Source organism: Penaeus vannamei, chromosome 38, assembly GCF_042767895.1.
Source record: "Penaeus vannamei isolate JL-2024 chromosome 38, ASM4276789v1, whole genome shotgun sequence".
In the NCBI taxonomy this organism is placed as follows: Eukaryota; Metazoa; Arthropoda; class Malacostraca; order Decapoda; family Penaeidae; genus Penaeus; species Penaeus vannamei.
In genome coordinates this window covers 20,752,910-20,770,409 of record NC_091586.1, presented here as the reverse complement: position 1 = coordinate 20,770,409, position 17,500 = coordinate 20,752,910, and the positions used below count along the sequence as shown (strand labels likewise).

Sequence of the window (17,500 nt, the reverse complement as noted above, 5' to 3'; positions counted from 1 at the left end):
AACGGTGGAATTCAAACAATAGTAGAATTCCTACAAGAATACCAACATGTCAACCTACGAGAGAATGTTAACGTAAGAGATGGACTAACATATTGTTCACAGGACTTAGCAGCCAAGAGAGAACAGAGAAAGGTGGAAAGAACAAAGGTAAGAAATTATGATGTACAGTATGATAATTGTATGAAACTGTTTGATAAATACAGACCTTTAGCTCCAGGACAGATCAAGAACATTGTACCACCAGAAGAGAAGAGAAACCTATTTGTAGTCTATTGACCTTATTACAACACAATCATGAAGAACTGTTTTGATATATGGCTACAAAAAGAGAATACAATCTCAAGTATGACATATATGGAGAGACAGACATATCTACCTAGAAGATAGAGAATTAACCAGGAACGAATGGCATCAAGAACGACAATTCAAAGATATCATTGAAAAGAACAACATAAACCAGGAGATTCATTGTCAGATTCTGCTATGTATTCAATGGAAGAAACAGCAAGATACATGCATTTGTAATAGAAGGAGTTAGCAATGCAGGAAAGTCGTTAGTTGCAAGAATGCTACTTCATAATCTCCACCCGACAAAAATCACCAAGAATTCAAATGGTAACAACTTCAGATTCTCGTGGTTGCCAGATTACTATAGTAATTGTGTACTATGGGAGGAAGCATCAATCCCGAAAACAGAAGTAGACTTATGGAAGTCTATCCTTGGAGGAGAAGAGATGGAAACATGTTAAACACCAATCCCTACATTACCCTGGATCATCACAGCAAATAGAGACATTACAGACCGTTTGGAAGGACAAGACAAAGAAAGCATTATAAAAAGGATATTCAAATTTAGATTCAAGCGAGTGTTGGCAACTCAGTACCTCAAAGTGCATATAGAGGGTAGGCAATCCAACGGTTCATACTCCTCAATCGTGAAGCCATCGAGTAAGTCCACAGGCGCGTTCCGTTCAGCACACCTACTCCTTGCACAAGACACAGCCAGTGCCACGCTACCAGGCGGCCCAACCAAATGAACAGAAGAACACAGAACTGTGTCTCCATACCCACTAAAGTCGGGGAAACCAAACCCTGACAGAGAGAGAGAGAGAGAATGTGTGTGTGAGCTCACGCTCGCGTGTGCGCATGTGTTTAAAGAGAGAGAGAGAGAAAGAATGTGTTGTGTATACTAATATATGCAGATAGACCCAATTGATTTGGAATTTTCTTGAATCTGTTTTATTATACCAATTGATACTCATTCTAATATATTCTACCATTGTCTCTAATTTGTTTTCTTCAATCTTGCCTTAAATACTAAGTTAAATATATGTGATATGTATGTGTTTTGTTCTCTAGTTTTATTCATCATTTTCAGTTACCAACTTTTTCCCTACGTTCCTTTGTAGATAAGATTTTAAAATTACACAAGAATTATCAGTTTTTCCAAAGTGTAATACCAAGATAACAAAAAAAGGAAAACAGTCTCATATTTATTATCATTTTCATTTACAAATCACTTTAATAAAATAAACTTTTATAAAGATATAAATTCCCACAACTTACTCAGAACCTAAAGTGACAAAAACATAACTAAAAAGTCAATTCTCCAAATACATAAAACTGTAACACACACAAACAAGAGGATATTATATACAAAAATGAAACAAAGTCATTTAGCAACTGTATTATTATTCTGACCAAATATATACAAATCAAGTGCCTTCAATAAAATAACAAAACTGATATGTTTTTCGTGTTAAAAAATGAAATTACCTCCGGGGGGATTCAGTCGATCAGTCATATATCTTAGCAGCCATAATGCATTGCAATTATAATCTCAAGCGCACAGCAGCCAGAATCAAAAGAAAAGCCTAATATCGAAGAACTGTTGTCATTTTTTTGTAAATATATACCAATGCACCAAACACTCAGACGATTGGACTGTACATTATATATAAATCCTTTAAGTTTTTCTTTTCTATTCGGCAACTGAACAAGTTTTGCTTTTATCCATTACGTTTATAAAAAGAAAAAAAAGGAGGAGGAAACTTGCACACAAACACTCAGCTTATGCCAAACATTGAGGCAGAACAAACACTAGATATGAACATGGATGAACACATACTCACACACATACACATAAAACAAATGCAGTCACCCACACATACACACGAATTTAATTGTCAATACATGTAGTGAAATAAAATTTTCTATAATAAAGATTTTGTGCAATTTCATAATGCATTTACAATGATAAAAGTCTTTTTTTTATTATTTATTTGGTCTCTCAATCTCTCTCTCTTCAGTAATATAGCAATATTTGTATAACCAAATATTTTGACATCTGACAATTTGAAACCAGCGCCAATATGCTAATTCTGTCATGACTTGGTTCCTCTTTATACAATACATACAGTCACTGGCACAGACACACACTCAATGGGTTTGAGCTGCCAGTGATGCCTTTTTATACAGGTTAAAAGTCCACAGTCATATCTTGTAAAATCTGAATAACTTAAAAAATTCTCTATAAACTAAAACAAATTTACTAAAAAACAAAACAAAATGAAAAAAATATATCATAGGCACATCTTATAAAAAATCTAATAAACATTTCTCAGTAAAAATTATTTACATATTTTCTATATGTACGAAATCTGTCAAATATGGAATGTATAAACAGCATGTGCATGTGAAAAAGCTTATGTGCATCATAAAATGTGTATTCAACCTGAATATCTTTAAATGCTAAAAGACTTGCATAAAAGATAATAAACATATACAGTATAAAGATTTCCAGGAAGGAAAAATATTCTGCAGGCTTTCTTCACAAGCAATAGAAGCTGCATGTCACCCAGCTAAACCACAAAGGGAGAGTGACAGGTGTCCTTCTCTAAGTATCACTGTGGAAATTGTAAATAAATTATATCACACTTGGTTCATAAAACCTTTGGTCTTATGTAATAATTATATAAAAAAAGGAAAAAAAGAGAGAGAAAAAAAAAGACGACAATTTACTAAAAAGTAAATGACTCTGGTAAGAAGTGCATACAGCACTTCAGGCGCTATCATACGCTGGACTCGGTAATCACCGGGGGGTTGGCAGTGTTGGTTAGCCCCTTAGGGTAGTCCTGAGAGATGCAATGCTCAGGAGTCTTACATATGCTCCTCCTCCCATTCATCTCTCCTCTGTCATACTTGAAGTCTTGGATGCACTTACTCTCTTCCCTCTCATACTTGTAGTCTCGGTCATACCTTGAATCCTCATACTTGTAGTCTCGGTCACAGGAGGGGTCTCCCCTGTCATACCTGTAGTCCCGGTCAAATTTGGAGTCTCTCTCATAAAGAAGATCCCTGTCATAGCTAAAATCACGGGTGCACTTTGTGTCCCTACTGTATTTGTATTCCCTGTCGCAGTGAGCATCTCTGTCATAGAGGAAGTCCCTGTCACACTTGCTTTCACGCTCATACTTGTAGTCCCTGTCACATCTGATATCTCTGTCATATATGCAATCTCTGTCATATCTACTGTCCCTATCACATTTGAAATCCCTGTCATATCTGATCTCTTTTTCATATGGAAGGTCCCTGTCTATGCTATGGTCATTTTCATACCGACTGTCTCTCTTATACTTCAATTCTCTCTCAAATCTTGATTCCCTGTCATACTTTCCATCTCTCTCTGCCTTCAGTGAACATCTCTCGAACTTGTGGTCTCTGTCTGACCTATTGTCTCGGTCCATGCTGTGCTCCCTGTCATACCTGTCCTCTCTCTTGTTCATATATTCGCCTCTTTCACTCTTCCCCTCTCGGTTAAATTTAGATTCCACTCGATCATACCGACTGTGTTTGGTGCTCATGCCATTCAGGTTGTTTTTAACTGGACCGCAGTAGCTTACAGAGGGCACAGCATTGCTGTTTCTCCCACTAACAATGGCCTGTCTTGACAATACCCCATTCTCTTTCCGGCTCGCACTCGGTCGCTGATTCTTGTAAGAGTCACTGGGAGGCTCTCTTGGTTTGGATGGATATTTGGGTGCGAAGGGCGGCCTCGGGGACGTGCTGATGCCATTGCTGACTGGGGTCTTAGGCCTGGGTGCTCTCGGGCTGGCTGTAGGGGTGTTGATCACCACAAAGCTGGGGGTTTTGTTGGTGTTTGTGCTTCTTGTAGACATTCTGGTGGGATGCAAAGATGTGGGAGCCTCAAAATTCTTGGGAATGGGAGTAATTCTGACCTCTGGTGTTACATTGCTGCTTTCACTGTAGATTTTGTCTCTGTTTGGTTCTTCTACACTTCCATTCAAGTGACTGTAATCCACGCCATTGACTATAGGACCACTCGCATTGCTGGACGTACTGCAAGAACTAACCATGCTGGGCGTCCGGGACACAACCCTGATGCGTGGCTCAGGGGTCCCACCACTGGACGACTCACTGGGATTCCTTGGGCGGAGGGTGAGGGTAATGACGCTTCGTTTAGGTTGCATCTGAGCAGTGTGGCCCTGGTGAGCCGCAAGCACCTCTGGAGTGGCAGGGTGGATTCGGACCTCCGGCGTCTGCTCCTCTTGGTTAGGGTCGTCCTCACTCTTATCAGGGGAAGGTAAGGGAGAATCCTCGTACTTCTGGGTAGCCTTGTCTGCAACCTCTGGCTCAGCATGCCCATTCATCACAGGAGGTTCTGGTTTTGATGCATCAACAGAGTCCTCCAGATCCTGGTCCCGCAGCGCCTGGCAACGTGAAATCAGGACCGTCTTTCCTGGAGAATTCCTCTGGACATCTGACATCTCCTGATCACTGTCAGGGGCACTGGAGATGCTGTTCTCACACTCCATATTGACATCTCCATTCTGTGTTGGTAGAACTTCCACCTTTATGGTCTCAATCTTCAAGTTGGACTTAGGTGCTTCATCACTGGGAGAGTCTTCGTCCTCATGCAAGGTGTTGGTTGACCTTCTCTTCAGAATGGGAGATTCCTGTAACAAGAGAATCCACATAAACCTTCAAATCCAACTCTCTTTGGCATACAGTATCATTCAGATAACTGCTGGAATTACTTTAATAAAAGTGATCATATCAAAACAAGACACAGGTACTTATCAACTGTGATCATAGCCATAAAGCACAACAGTAAATAATATCAATAATTCCTTTCCAAACTTTTTCCCCCATTTAAAATCATCCAACAGATATGCAAAACAACATAAAGCCAGAGGAACCCATTAGGATGACCCAACACAAGCACTAACCTCATGCGAAGCCAATGGTGCCTCCGTGTCTGACGCATGATCACGCTCTGTTGACGACTGTCTCTGTGTCCTGGCATTCACTGGCAGAGTTCCATATGACCGTCCTCTCTCAAATGGTGGCGGAGCTGGAAAGAAACACCCTGTGAAATAGGCTGCTCGACACACATAAGCAAGATGTTTGGCACATTACAACATAGGGCTGAACAGTGATGAAGCTTTCTAGAATATAAATTGGTATCTATTAATGTTCAAGCACAATCAAATTTGAAATGAGGTTCAATAACGGTAAATAAACAATACTCTCCCCCAAAAAATCACTTTACACAAAAGCACATATTAAGAAAGATTCTCTACATCACCTGTGCAAGCAAGACATTAGCAATCTCCACACAAGAGATCAACAAGCATAGAGAAACAAAGACAGACACAACAAAAGGACCTACCCTTCTTTTCACTGAAGGACTGAGGAATTAGAGTGGACGGCAGGTGAGACAGAGGGATGCGGTAAGCCCAGTGCTCGGTCCCGCCTTCACTACAGCTGTTGTTGATGTGGCCCGACTCACTCCGGCGCTGGGGTAAGTAGGAACGTCATGCGTCATTTTAGGGGGGTTTGGCAACTTTATGAATTAGTTATATGAAGGGGATTATGCGAGGCGATCAGTTTATTATATGCTGTATATATAAAAAGGAGAGGTGATTCAAAAAAGAAAGGATTAACTCTTTAATCCTGGTCTGTCTGTTAAGGCTGTTTTTACTGCATGAGGTGATTATCGAGAGGGATGACATTATTAATTGCTATTAAACAGAAGGAGGATCAAGGTTGCTTTGAGCTTCATACCTGGTAGAAAAGAATGTACGCGTCTGGGGTGACCACATTCTCCTCCGCTGTAACTTCCACTTTACTATCATCAAAATTATACCATTTGTCGTCCGCACTGTTCTTGCACACGGCTGCAATTGGAGAATTACAGATGATGATTGAAATATGGATGATGATGGTGATGATGACAATGATGACAGAAACAATGAAGGTTTGGATAATAATAAATATTTTAATCAATATATTGCCGTCCTATGATATGCAATGTAATTTTACCTTGAATTTCTCTTCATACGTAACTTGTCTCCTGAATGATAAATCTTTATTGTATGCATGCACAAGCAACACTCTATTATACTCTATAAAAACATCACAACAATATAATTTTTATCTACACCCTAATTTGTCCAATTTTTACACATATCTGGATGTTTTTAAATAGCAACATGCAAGGGTTCTTAATCTTTTCAAAGTCATATCCCATTTAATGTTTGGTTTTTGCCACATCTGTAGCCCTCTCACCTTCAACCTTTTTTTGATCAATTCCCTCCTAACTGAAAATCATCATTAACATAAAAGTTATCAAATGGATATTTTTGTTTTCCACTGTTCTTCACAGAATCATTAAGATATCATTTTCAAAACTCCTAAAATTTTCCTCCTGAATCGTGCCCTCCCAGAGTTAATATAACTACATAATTATACAACTTAGTCACTTTAATATATAATCATTAGTCTTTGAACCTCTGTGCAAGCATATAATCAATAATTACTCTGAGCTTTCATATTACCACACTCTGGTTAACTTTATGAGCACTCAACTTCCAGTATGCATTAAGTTGTATTATAGTTTTAAATTAACTGAAAGCCCAAAATGATGACTGACAAGACCCTCAGCAAATACAAATCCTCAATGACCTTGTATTTCTTTTGCCAAGAAAAATGGAAACATATTATTACCCTCTACTTCTTGCTCTCTCTATTTCTCTCTCCTGCTGGTCCTCCTTGCCCTCTCTCCTGCTCCATCCTGCTGGTCCTCCTTGCCCTCTCTCCCGCTCCATCCTGCAACCTCATCTATTTCCTACACCTTTCCCTCACCTTCTCCACATTTCCCTTATCCCCTGCCTCCATTCCCTCCCCTTTCAGAACTTTCGTGAACCCACCTGTATAGTGTCCGCCTTGCATGTCCTTGCCATGGTGGTTGCATACTGCATAGAGGTCATAAACATTCTCCTCATTGTGGGGGACGTATCGCTTCGGCCGCTTCCAGGGTGACCACACACCCCCTAGCACGCCCGAATCTACGTTGTTCTGTGTGTTATTGCCGGTCATCCGGCTGGCCACGTGTTCCGAGATGTCAAAGCCCGTCAGGGGGAACTTGACGGTCGTTGACAGCTTGGAGGAATTGCTCTGTAAGGTTCCCTGGAAGAATAAGGAAAAGACATGCCAATCTTCTGTCTATGCAATCTTGATTGATCAAATAAAATACCTACAATAATAATTTTTGACAGTAATCATCACATCATCAAGTAGGAGGAGGAGGAGGAGGAGGAGGAGGAGGAGGAGGAGGAGGAGGAGGAGGAGGAGGAGGAGGAGGAGGAGGAGGAGGAGGAGGAGGAGGAGGAGGAGGGGGGGGAGGGGGGGGGGGAGGAGGAGGAGGAGGGGGGGGGAGGAGGAGGAGGAGGAAGAGGGGGAGGAGAAGGAGGAGGAGGAGGAGGCGGGGGGAGGGGGAGGAGGAGGAGGGGGAGGGGGGGGAGGAGGAGGAGGGGGGGGGGGGGGGAGGAGGGGGAGGAGGAGGGAGAGGAGGAGGAGGAGGAGGAGGAGGAGGAGGAGGAGGAGGAGGAGGAGGAGGAGGAGGAGGAGGAGGAAGAGGAAGAGGAAGAGGAAGAGGAAGAGGAAGAGGAAGAGGAAGAGGAGGAGGAGTAAGAGACAGATCATCATCCTGAGGCAGAATTAGAGGTCAAGAAAGAGAAATGGAAGAAAAAGTAGAAAAGGAAAATGAGGAGAGAACATGAATAAGAGGAGTAGAAAGAAGACAAGGATGAAATACACAAAAGAACACAAGCTCACCTGTCTAAAGCGCTTGAGGTGTATCACAAGGATCTGTGGGGCCGACCAAAGCATGAGTCTCTTCACCACCTGCTGCTTGCGGTTACAAGTTGGGCAGTGCCATGCGTCGCCACAGCCAAGCTTTTCTGCCGACGTGTGAAGCTGCCAAACAAACAGATACACATTAAAATGGAGGCCCTTAGTCATAATGATAATGATAGTAATGATAATCATAACAATAATTACAATTACAAGGCCATAATTGTTTTACCTTAAAAAGAAAGCTGACAGTCTACCATACTACTGGTATACTAGTTATATGTCTGGTGATATTAAACCCTTCGATCCGGATGGTGTGACTGTCACATCGTGAAAAAATCTGGCTTGAGGGGTAAGTGACATGAACATGCACCCATGGGAAAATCTGGCTAAGAGACAATGTGACAGGAACCTGCCATCATGAAAATTTTGGTGGAAGGCCACGGTGACAAGAATAAGCTCTTGGAGGGGTGATTAGACTCAGTGGGCATTTAGGAAAGGGCTTTTACATTATTTCCATAGAAATACAAGCACTAGCTCTAGGTAGCATGTTATTTCCATGCTCAGATTATATTACAGAAATTTAAATGATAATTTGTAAAAATTACACAAATAACAAAGTGTTACTCATTGTTATTATTACTTAATAACAATGTTATTATGGACTACCTAGAGGGATGATATGGAGTCTGTGCAATTTATTAACATCTGGATAAAGCAAATCTAATAACAAATATAGATACTGGAAAATGGCAAAAGCACTAAAAACACTAATGCAGAAAAAATAAAATTACACTGCAATGGGGAAGCATGGAGTCTTGTCACCGCACCAAGTGCTGGTGTGTGCCTGGTCTACTGGCCACACACCCATTAGGCTCAATGAAGCCTAATGCCCATATTTTTGAGCCACATAATGGCAGTCAAGCATCCGGATCCAATGGGTTAATAACAACAAAAAATATATTACCACAATAATAAAAAATAAATAAAAAATAATAATGAAAAACATAATAATAATAGAAAATAACTAACATTCCCACCACCATTCCAACAGACCACCACTACCCAATGCAATTTTGTTTTATCAAATTTGACATAGATGGCTTTTACTATACACCTTGATTTTCTTTTTCTGTACATGTTTCCCGAGCTGGCTGTGCTCACAACCCAGCACGTGGTTTGGCACACCCATTGTGAGAGGGGTATTATCATTGCTATCATTATTATTGACATTATTTGTGTCATCACATTTATTAGGAAAAATATACCTATAAAAATAAAAATGTTTCTCTATAAAATGAGGTAAACAGCTGAGATTATGTAGGCCTGGTGACGAACTCCTTGGTGATTATAAATGTGGAACAGCGAATGTGTAAACAAAGTTCATAAGCTAAAATTACAGCCAGCATGGCATGTATAAATGCCATCCCAGCACCAATGGGACGGCCCTTTATGTAATTCCCACCTGTAAACATTGGTGTAAAGACACAGATGCACATTGCTGAGGGTTCTCCTTGAGGTCCTTCACACTCGCGTGCACATCCATGTGGTCTACATCGTCAATAATGTACCTGTGTAAAAAGAAAGATTGAGTTCCCTGTTCCTGAATTTGTGTTTTATCTATCAGCACACAAATGAGAACGTGATAACAGAGTCCTATTTTACTGAATTCTCAAAGTGCAACGCCTAATTTAACACATGAAAAGCTTGAGCTGTTTTCATTTTGCTTTGTTTCTGTGGCCTACAAAGATTTTTACCGAACCTGAGAGACCTGTGGAGTAAGCCAATAACAGAGAGCAAAGTCACTAAAATACACTAAAACAATTTCATAATATTAGCAATAATAAATATCAACAGTGACAAAACTGAGTATCATCATCTTAACAGTAACCATTACACTAAAACATTCTGGGAATCCCCATCTGCACTGATCATCTTCCTATAAGCATTTAACCATGAAGAAAGGGATATCTTACCAACAATGGAGTGAAATCAAAGCTAGCAACTCCAAAAGTAAGGGGAACTAATATGCCTTCATCAAATGGAAGGAAGTATCAATACTAGGAGTACACTATGGAGTAAATCATCGTCACACCTTATAAAGAAAATCTTTAATCTTCAGGATCTTTAACTATATCCTTGTCATTTGTTGACCCATTTCCCTTAAAAGATATAAATAAACAAATCTAAGAAGCATTGGTAATGAAATTGGGGGAAATCCTCCCAAATCTATTCTTATATACTAAAATTCTTTTCAGATATCCTATCCTCTCTCCTTTCCTTCCTCCATCACTTCCTATATCCCTAACAATTTTCCTCTCTCCTTCACCTCCCATTATACCCTATCTCCCCATCTCCCACTCTCATCTCCTCCCACGTTCTCTCTTCTAACCACCCGCCCCTTCCTTACTTTTCTTTGGTTTCAGACGTCCACTGTAGGATAAGCTTCACATGCGGAGGGCCTGCTGAAGGTTCACAGAGTGCCAACGCCTGCTCCACACTCTCATGGAACAGTGGCACGTCAAGAGCCGGGTCCAGGCAGACCACACAACTTCCTCCGTCATCGACACCGATTAGGAATAGTCCACTCTGTTGGGGGAAAAAAACATAATTTGATGTGAAAACTGAAGAAGGCAAATGGAATGTTTTAGGGAAAACAAAGGAAGGGGTGAAGTGGGAGTGAGGAGGAAGTATGAGTTAGAGGAAAAGGAGTAGTAATTAAGGGCAAAAATGAGGCAAATGGAAAAAAGTGCAAGAAGAAAGACAATATCATTCTCTAAAACAAACTAGATTCTCTCTAAGAGTTGAAAATACAGGACAAATAAGGGGAAAAATGAATGCATTTCATATAATCCTCTGACACATTCCCTCACCACCAAATTCAAAATCTTTCTTCAAACTTTCTCTACTGCTGAGGGACAGTGAAGAATTATTATTAAACAATATATATAAGCAAAACTCCAGCTAAGATCTCAATGCCCCTCACCTCTTGTTCTGAAGTCAGAGTTTCGTTGGTGACCATGTTGGTCATCTCTTTGAGCAGTAGCTTTTGTAGGTCTACGTAACTGACATCTCTCACCACCTGACTCTGATAAACACCACCAAATCTGGAAGAGAAGAAAGTATTGTTATTCTATTATCATTGTCATTCTTACCTTTATTTAGTATAGGTCTGACTTCTGACGCTTAGTTTGCTAATAAGTATACATACGTCTGAGGCAGGGGCTCAATTTAGCCAGCAGAAAATGTATGGAAACTCCATGAAAGTTAGTTTCTTGTTTATCATACAGACAACAATTTCCATCAAAACAATATCAATCAGTCAACCAATCAACTACAGACTGGCTACAAGAAACACCCTTTTCCTTTTATCTGTAGGACCTACTCTCTCAGCAAAGCCCACACACCTCCCAAATAGTAAGAAGGTAAGTAAATAATTAATAAGAAACAAAGTAGGTATATCATTACATAACTCAATCAATTAAATATATATATATAAAGAAACTAAGACAAAAAACAAGACCCCAAAACCCTCACATATCCCTCCTATTTCTTACCTAATGTTGTCTGGCTCGGCAAGTACCACATTGACCCAAGTGACGAGGATAAAGGCACCGCTGTCCTGGGAGGGGGGTTTGTGGGGGGGCAACTCGATGGCATACACTGGGTCTGTCTCACTGATGACGTTCACTGATGTGTCATCTGTGGGAGGAGAGAAACAGGTCATTTACCTATTCATTTATTGTTTATAGCTATGCCTTTAGTATTGCTTTAATAATTTCTCTGCATATAGATGGCTCTGCCTGTGCTTTGCCACAAAGGAGTCACCTGATATCACCTTACACTGAGTTTGCATAAAACCCTTGTTTTTTTACCAATCCTATCAATATTGATAATGCTATTTTCATTATAAACATCATAATTACTAAAATGTTATTGACATTTCTAAAAGCAGTACTAAATACCCAGAAAATATTATCGAAAATCAAGGAAAAGAGTAAAAAGCTGAGACAGATAGTTCTTGTAATTGGCTCATTGGTGACTTAATACATGTGGAGCCATATATATGTAAAACAATTAATAACTTAAGCACACAGTGGGTATGGCATGTACGCACATACCACCCCCGGCAGCATGTGATTAATTTTGTTGTGGATGCAATAAAAGAAAATCACACTAGATATACACAAAATTAAAATTTCAAATGCCAAAAATCTAAATGTATTTAACAATAAATACACAACACATGAATTATATGAAAAGAAACATAACATGACAAAACTGGCCTATAAGACATGAATCCGACTCTTCCTCCTTTAAAAAACCTTCATAATCTTGTGTACTTTACCAGATGATATATCAACATATCTTTCAAAAATCAAGAGATTTCTGGTCTGTAATATAATACCATTAGCATATCTACAGTTTGAAACCTTTCAGACAGATCATGTTTCTGCATAAAAAGACAAACAGACCTAGCACAATATCTCAAAATAAACAAAAAGAAAAGACCGGTTGTGATGGTTGAATTGCTAGCGTACTCTCAAACAAAGCAGATATAACCAGAACCACTTATTTCTTGATAAGTCAATTTCTTACTTCGATTTCCCTCTTGGCCTCACTAGACGGGGTAACATCTAATACAGGTTTTCATTTTTTTCTTGTTTTATCAGAACTTGCTCATTCAATCAATTTCAATACCTCTATCGATCAGCTTTCATCTTCCTATACTGCTCGGTTCTGTGGACAATTGTAAAATAAACATGCCCACACACATACAAATACACACACAAATTTCATGATTTATAGTGTAATACTCAACCATTTCCATCTCTCTCAACTTTTTATCCTCCTCAACACATTTGGTCACTCATATCCTCTTCATAATCCAGAGTGTGTAGCTATCAAGTGTCCTCCATTCCTAGCAAATGAAAAAAAAAGGGAGAGAGAGAGCTAGAGAGTGAGAGAGAGAGAGAGAGAGAGAGAGAGGGAGAGAGAGAGAGAGAGAGAGAGAGGCAGAGAGAGAGAGAGAGAGAGAGAGAGAGAGAGAGAGAGAGAGAGAGAGAGAGAGAGAGAGAGAGAGAGAGAGAGAGAGAGAGGGAGGCAGAGAGAGAGAGAGAAAGAGAGAGAAAGAGAGAGAAAGAGAGAGAAAGAGAGAAAAAGAGAGAAAAAGAGAGAAAGAGAGAAAGAGAGAGAGAGAGAGAGAGAGAGAGAGAGAGAGAGAAAGAGAGAGAGAGAGAGAGAGAGAGAGAGAGAGAGAGAGAGAGAGAGAGAGAGAGAGAGAGAGAGAGAGAGAGAGAGAGAGAGAGAGAGAGAGAGAGAAGAGAGAGAGAGAGAGAGAGAGAGAGAGAGAAGAGAGAGAGAGAGAGAGAGAGAGAGAGAGAGAGAGAGAGAGAGAGAGAGAGAGAGAGAGAGAGAGAGAAGAGAGAGAGAAAGAGAGAGAGAGAGAGAGAAAGAGAGAGAGAGAGAAGAGAGAAGAGAGAAGAGAGAGAGAGAAAGAGAAAGAGAAAGAGAAAGAAAGAGAGAGAGAGAGAGAGAGAGAGAGAGAGAGAGAGAGAGAGAGAGAGAGAGAGAGAGAGAGAGCGAGAGAGAGAGCGAGAGAGAGGAGAGAGAGGAGAGAGAGCGAGGCGAGAGCGAGCGAGCGAGGCGAGAGCGAGCGAGCGAGGCGAGAGCGAGAGAGCGAGGCGAGAGCGAGCGAGCGAGGCGAGAGCGAGCGAGCGAGGCGAGAGCGAGCGAGCGAGGCGAGAGCGAGCGAGCGAGGCGAGAGCGAGCGAGAGAGAGCGAGAGCGAGCGAGAGAGAGCGAGAGCGAGCGAGAGAGAGCGAGAGCGAGCGAGAGAGAGAGCGAGCGAAGAGAGCGGCGAGAGCGAGCGAGAGAGAGCGAGAGCGAGCGAGAGAGAGCGAGAGCGAGCGAGAGAGAGCGAGAGCGAGCGAGAGAGAGCGAGAGCGAGCGAGAGAGAGCGAGAGCGAGCGAGAGAGAGCGAGAGAGAGCGAGACTGAGACCGAGAGACAGACACACACACACACACAGGCTGAAAAATCAAACACCCGCAATCCCTCCCCCCTCCACAACCCCTAACAACCTCCAAACCCATCCCTAACCCCTTCCCTCTCCACCCTCCCTCCCCTCCCTTCCCCGGCCCGCAACCCACCGGCAAACGTCCTGTGGAACCCCTCGCCGTCCACCTCCGTCAGGATGAGGCTCTCCGCCGAGATCCCGCAGTCCTCCGACAGCTGTTTCCTCAGTTCCCGAATCGTTGCGTTGGCTTCTATGCTCACGCCTAGCTGGACCTGCGGAGCAATGGGTCAGGTTGAGGTTCAGGTTCAGGTTCAGGTTCTGGTTGCAGTTTGCGAGTCGGTTAAGAGATGTCAATTTTTTTTTTTTTTTTTTTTATGAATGTGTGCAAGGGGTCAAAAAAGAAACTAATGAGGAAGGATTATCTTTAGTCTTTTTTCTTCTTTTTTTTTTTACTTTTTTTTTTCTATTGCACTTCAATAGACTTCTATTAATTTCTTCTTTCTCTTAAAGGTCAAGCAGAGAAAGAGAAATTAATTTTCATTTGATGGAGAAAAAAAAACTAAATAAGTAATCCTTACAGAACACATTTCCCTTGTCTATAACCAACAAACAAATTGCCTTCACACCCTTCCCCATTAATAAAAACTATGAACAGACAGAGATAAAAAATCATCTAAGAAATTACAAAAACAGTAGCAGTAACAATGCTATTAATAATCATAAATTGACACTACTCTCACTACTTGTACTACCACTAGTGCTAATACTGTTATTAATGAAACAGCAGTAATTATAAAATAGTAATAACAATATCAAAAATAATACTAATTATAATAAAATAGTAAGAACAAAATTAACAATAATAATAATAATGATAACAATAATAATAATAATATCAATAACAAAAACCCTAATTAACAATAATAATAATAATCATTATCATTTACATTATCATCTTAATTCTTATTACCACTAGTATCATACAAAAAAACAATAACAATAACAACAAAAGTCCCCCCTCCCCTCCCCCCAACCCACCCTCACCCCTCCCACCCTCCCTCCCACCCTCCTTCCCCCTCCCTCCCCACCCCACCCTCCCCATTCCCTCCCTCCCTCTTTCCCCTTCCCCCTCCCTCCCACCTACCTAAAAACCCCAAAACACACCCACCTGCTTCGGCTGCTGGTTGAGGTAGACGACGGTGGCGAACACGGCCTGCACCTCCCTCTGCGGGATGGGGATGGACACGCACAGGAAAGGGTCGAAGGTGTTGGACTCCTTGTTGCAGTGCGGACACTTCAGCGAGGAGCGGAATTGAGCCTGCGGCGAGAGGGGGGGAGGAGAGAGGGGTGAGAACGGGGGCGAGAACGGGGGTGAGAATGGGGTATGAGTGGGGGAGGTGAAGGGGTGAGAACGGGGGTGAGAGTGGGGTATGAGTGGGGGAGGAGAGAGGGTGAGAATGGGGTATGAGTGGGGGGAGGGAGAGGGGTGAGAATGGGGTATGAGAGGGGAGGGTGGGGGGATGGAGTGAGAGGGGGAGGGGGGAGAATGGGGTATGAGTGGGGGAGGGAGAGGGGGAGAATGGGGGTATGAGTGGGGGGAGGGGAGAGGGGTGAGAATGGTGTATGAGTGGGGGAGGGAGAGGAGTGAGAATGGGGTATGAGTGGGGGAGGGAGAGGGGGTGAGAATGGGGTATGAGTGGGGGAGGGAGAGGAGTGAGAATGGGGTATGAGTGGGGGGAGGGAGAGGAGTGAGAATGGGGTATGAGTGGGGGAGGGAGAGGAGTGAGGAATGGGGTATGAGTGGGGGGAGGGGAGAGGGGTGAGAATGGGGTATGAGTGGGGAGGGGTGAGAATGGGGTATAAGAGGGAGGGTGGGGGGGAATGGGGTGAGAGGGGGAGGGGGAGAATGGGGTATGAGTGGGGGAGGGAGAGGAGTGAGAATGGGGTATGAGTGGGGGAGGGAGAGGGGTGAGAATGGGGTATGAGTGGGGAGGGGGTGAGAATGGGGTATAAGAGGGGAGGGTGGGGGGAATGGGGTGAGAGGGGAGAGGGGGAGAATGGGAGTATGAGTGGGGGGAGGGAGAGGAGTGAGAATGGGGTATGAGTGGGGATAGGGTGAGAATGGGGTATAAGAGGGAGGGGGAGAGGGGGGAATGGGGTATGAGCGGGAAAGGGAGGGGGGAGAATGGGGTATGAGTGGTGATGGGGTAGGAGTGGGGAGACGGTATGAGTGAAGAGGGGATGGGGGTGATAATGGTGTTTGAGCGGGGAGGGGAGGGGTAAGAATGGGGTATGAGTTGGGAGGGAGGGGAGGGGTGAGAACGGGGTATGAGGGGGAGGGGCGGGGGTGAGAACAGGTTATGAGGTATGATTAGAGCTCTCAATGAGGGTGGGGGAGTAAGATGGGGTATAAAGGGGGAGGGGAAGAGGGAGAGAAGATTTCAATGAGGAGAAGGGGTGAGAAGAGAAGAGGGTAAGAGGGGAGGGCGACGAGAGCAGAGCTTAATGAGGGGAAGGGGATGAGAAGCGGCTATAAGGAGGAGGGGGAGAGGAGAGCTCAACGAAGGATGAGGGGGGAGATGGGTTACCAGGGGGGAGGGGAGGCGATGAGAGGAGATTTCAATTGGGGTGCAGGTTAAGAACGAGTACAGGGGGCGGGGAGGGGAGGGAGAGCTCAGTGAGGGGAGGAGTGTGGGGAGGGGGTATAAAGGGGCGTGCTGGGGGGGGGGAGGAGCTAATGGGGGAGGCGATAATGGTGATGATTGTGACGGCGATAACAATAACCAAAAATGCATAATGATACAGTCAAGGTTTATATATAGAGCTTGGATGCAGTGCTGTGACAATAACACAAAGTTTGAAATTTCATTAGATATACTTATAACAAAAAATATGGTCACTTATTCACTTACCCATTCACCCTTTTCCCAATCCCACTCTCCTCCCTCTCCTCCTTCCCCTTCCACTCTCCTCCCCCTCCTATCCCTCTTCCTTTCCCTCCCTTTCCCATTCTCCTCCCACTCCTTCTCCCACTCCAACCCTCCTTCCCACTCCAACCCCCTCCCTCCCTCCCTCTTTTCCCTCCCTCCCTCCCTCTCGCCCTCCTTCCCTCCCTACCCCTACCCCTACTCCTACCCCTCCCTCGTTCCCTCCCTCCCTCCCTCCCACGCCCAACTACAACCACCCCTCCCCCTGACAGCTAGCTCGCTCCCTCCCTCCCTCCCTCCCTCCCTCCCTCCCTCCCTCCCTCTCTCCCCGTCCCTCCCCCCACCTTGTCCTCCCTCCCTCCCTCCCTCCCTCCCTCTCCCTCTCCCTCTCCCTCTCCC

General features: G+C 43.1%; 1 protein-coding gene across 1 annotated transcript in view; it reads right to left on the bottom strand.

Moving 5' to 3' along the window:
* Nucleotides 1–1,675: 1,675 nt before the first annotated feature.
* LOC113803315 (ubiquitin carboxyl-terminal hydrolase 31) overlaps nucleotides 1,676–17,500 on the bottom strand; it is a 228,115-nt gene continuing 212,290 nt past the window's right edge. Inside the window, exons 4-15 of the mRNA XM_070115747.1 lie at nucleotides 15,343–15,492; nucleotides 14,308–14,446; nucleotides 11,715–11,859; nucleotides 11,144–11,264; nucleotides 10,568–10,746; nucleotides 9,623–9,728; nucleotides 8,140–8,280; nucleotides 7,233–7,491; nucleotides 6,088–6,200; nucleotides 5,693–5,819; nucleotides 5,250–5,374; nucleotides 1,676–4,976 (exon numbers count right to left, since the gene is read on the bottom strand). Coding sequence (XP_069971848.1) covers nucleotides 3,072–4,976; nucleotides 5,250–5,374; nucleotides 5,693–5,819; nucleotides 6,088–6,200; nucleotides 7,233–7,491; nucleotides 8,140–8,280; nucleotides 9,623–9,728; nucleotides 10,568–10,746; nucleotides 11,144–11,264; nucleotides 11,715–11,859; nucleotides 14,308–14,446; nucleotides 15,343–15,492 — 3,510 coding nt within the window. The 3' untranslated portion in view covers nucleotides 1,676–3,071. The remainder of the gene's footprint in view (nucleotides 4,977–5,249; nucleotides 5,375–5,692; nucleotides 5,820–6,087; nucleotides 6,201–7,232; nucleotides 7,492–8,139; nucleotides 8,281–9,622; nucleotides 9,729–10,567; nucleotides 10,747–11,143; nucleotides 11,265–11,714; nucleotides 11,860–14,307; nucleotides 14,447–15,342; nucleotides 15,493–17,500) is intronic.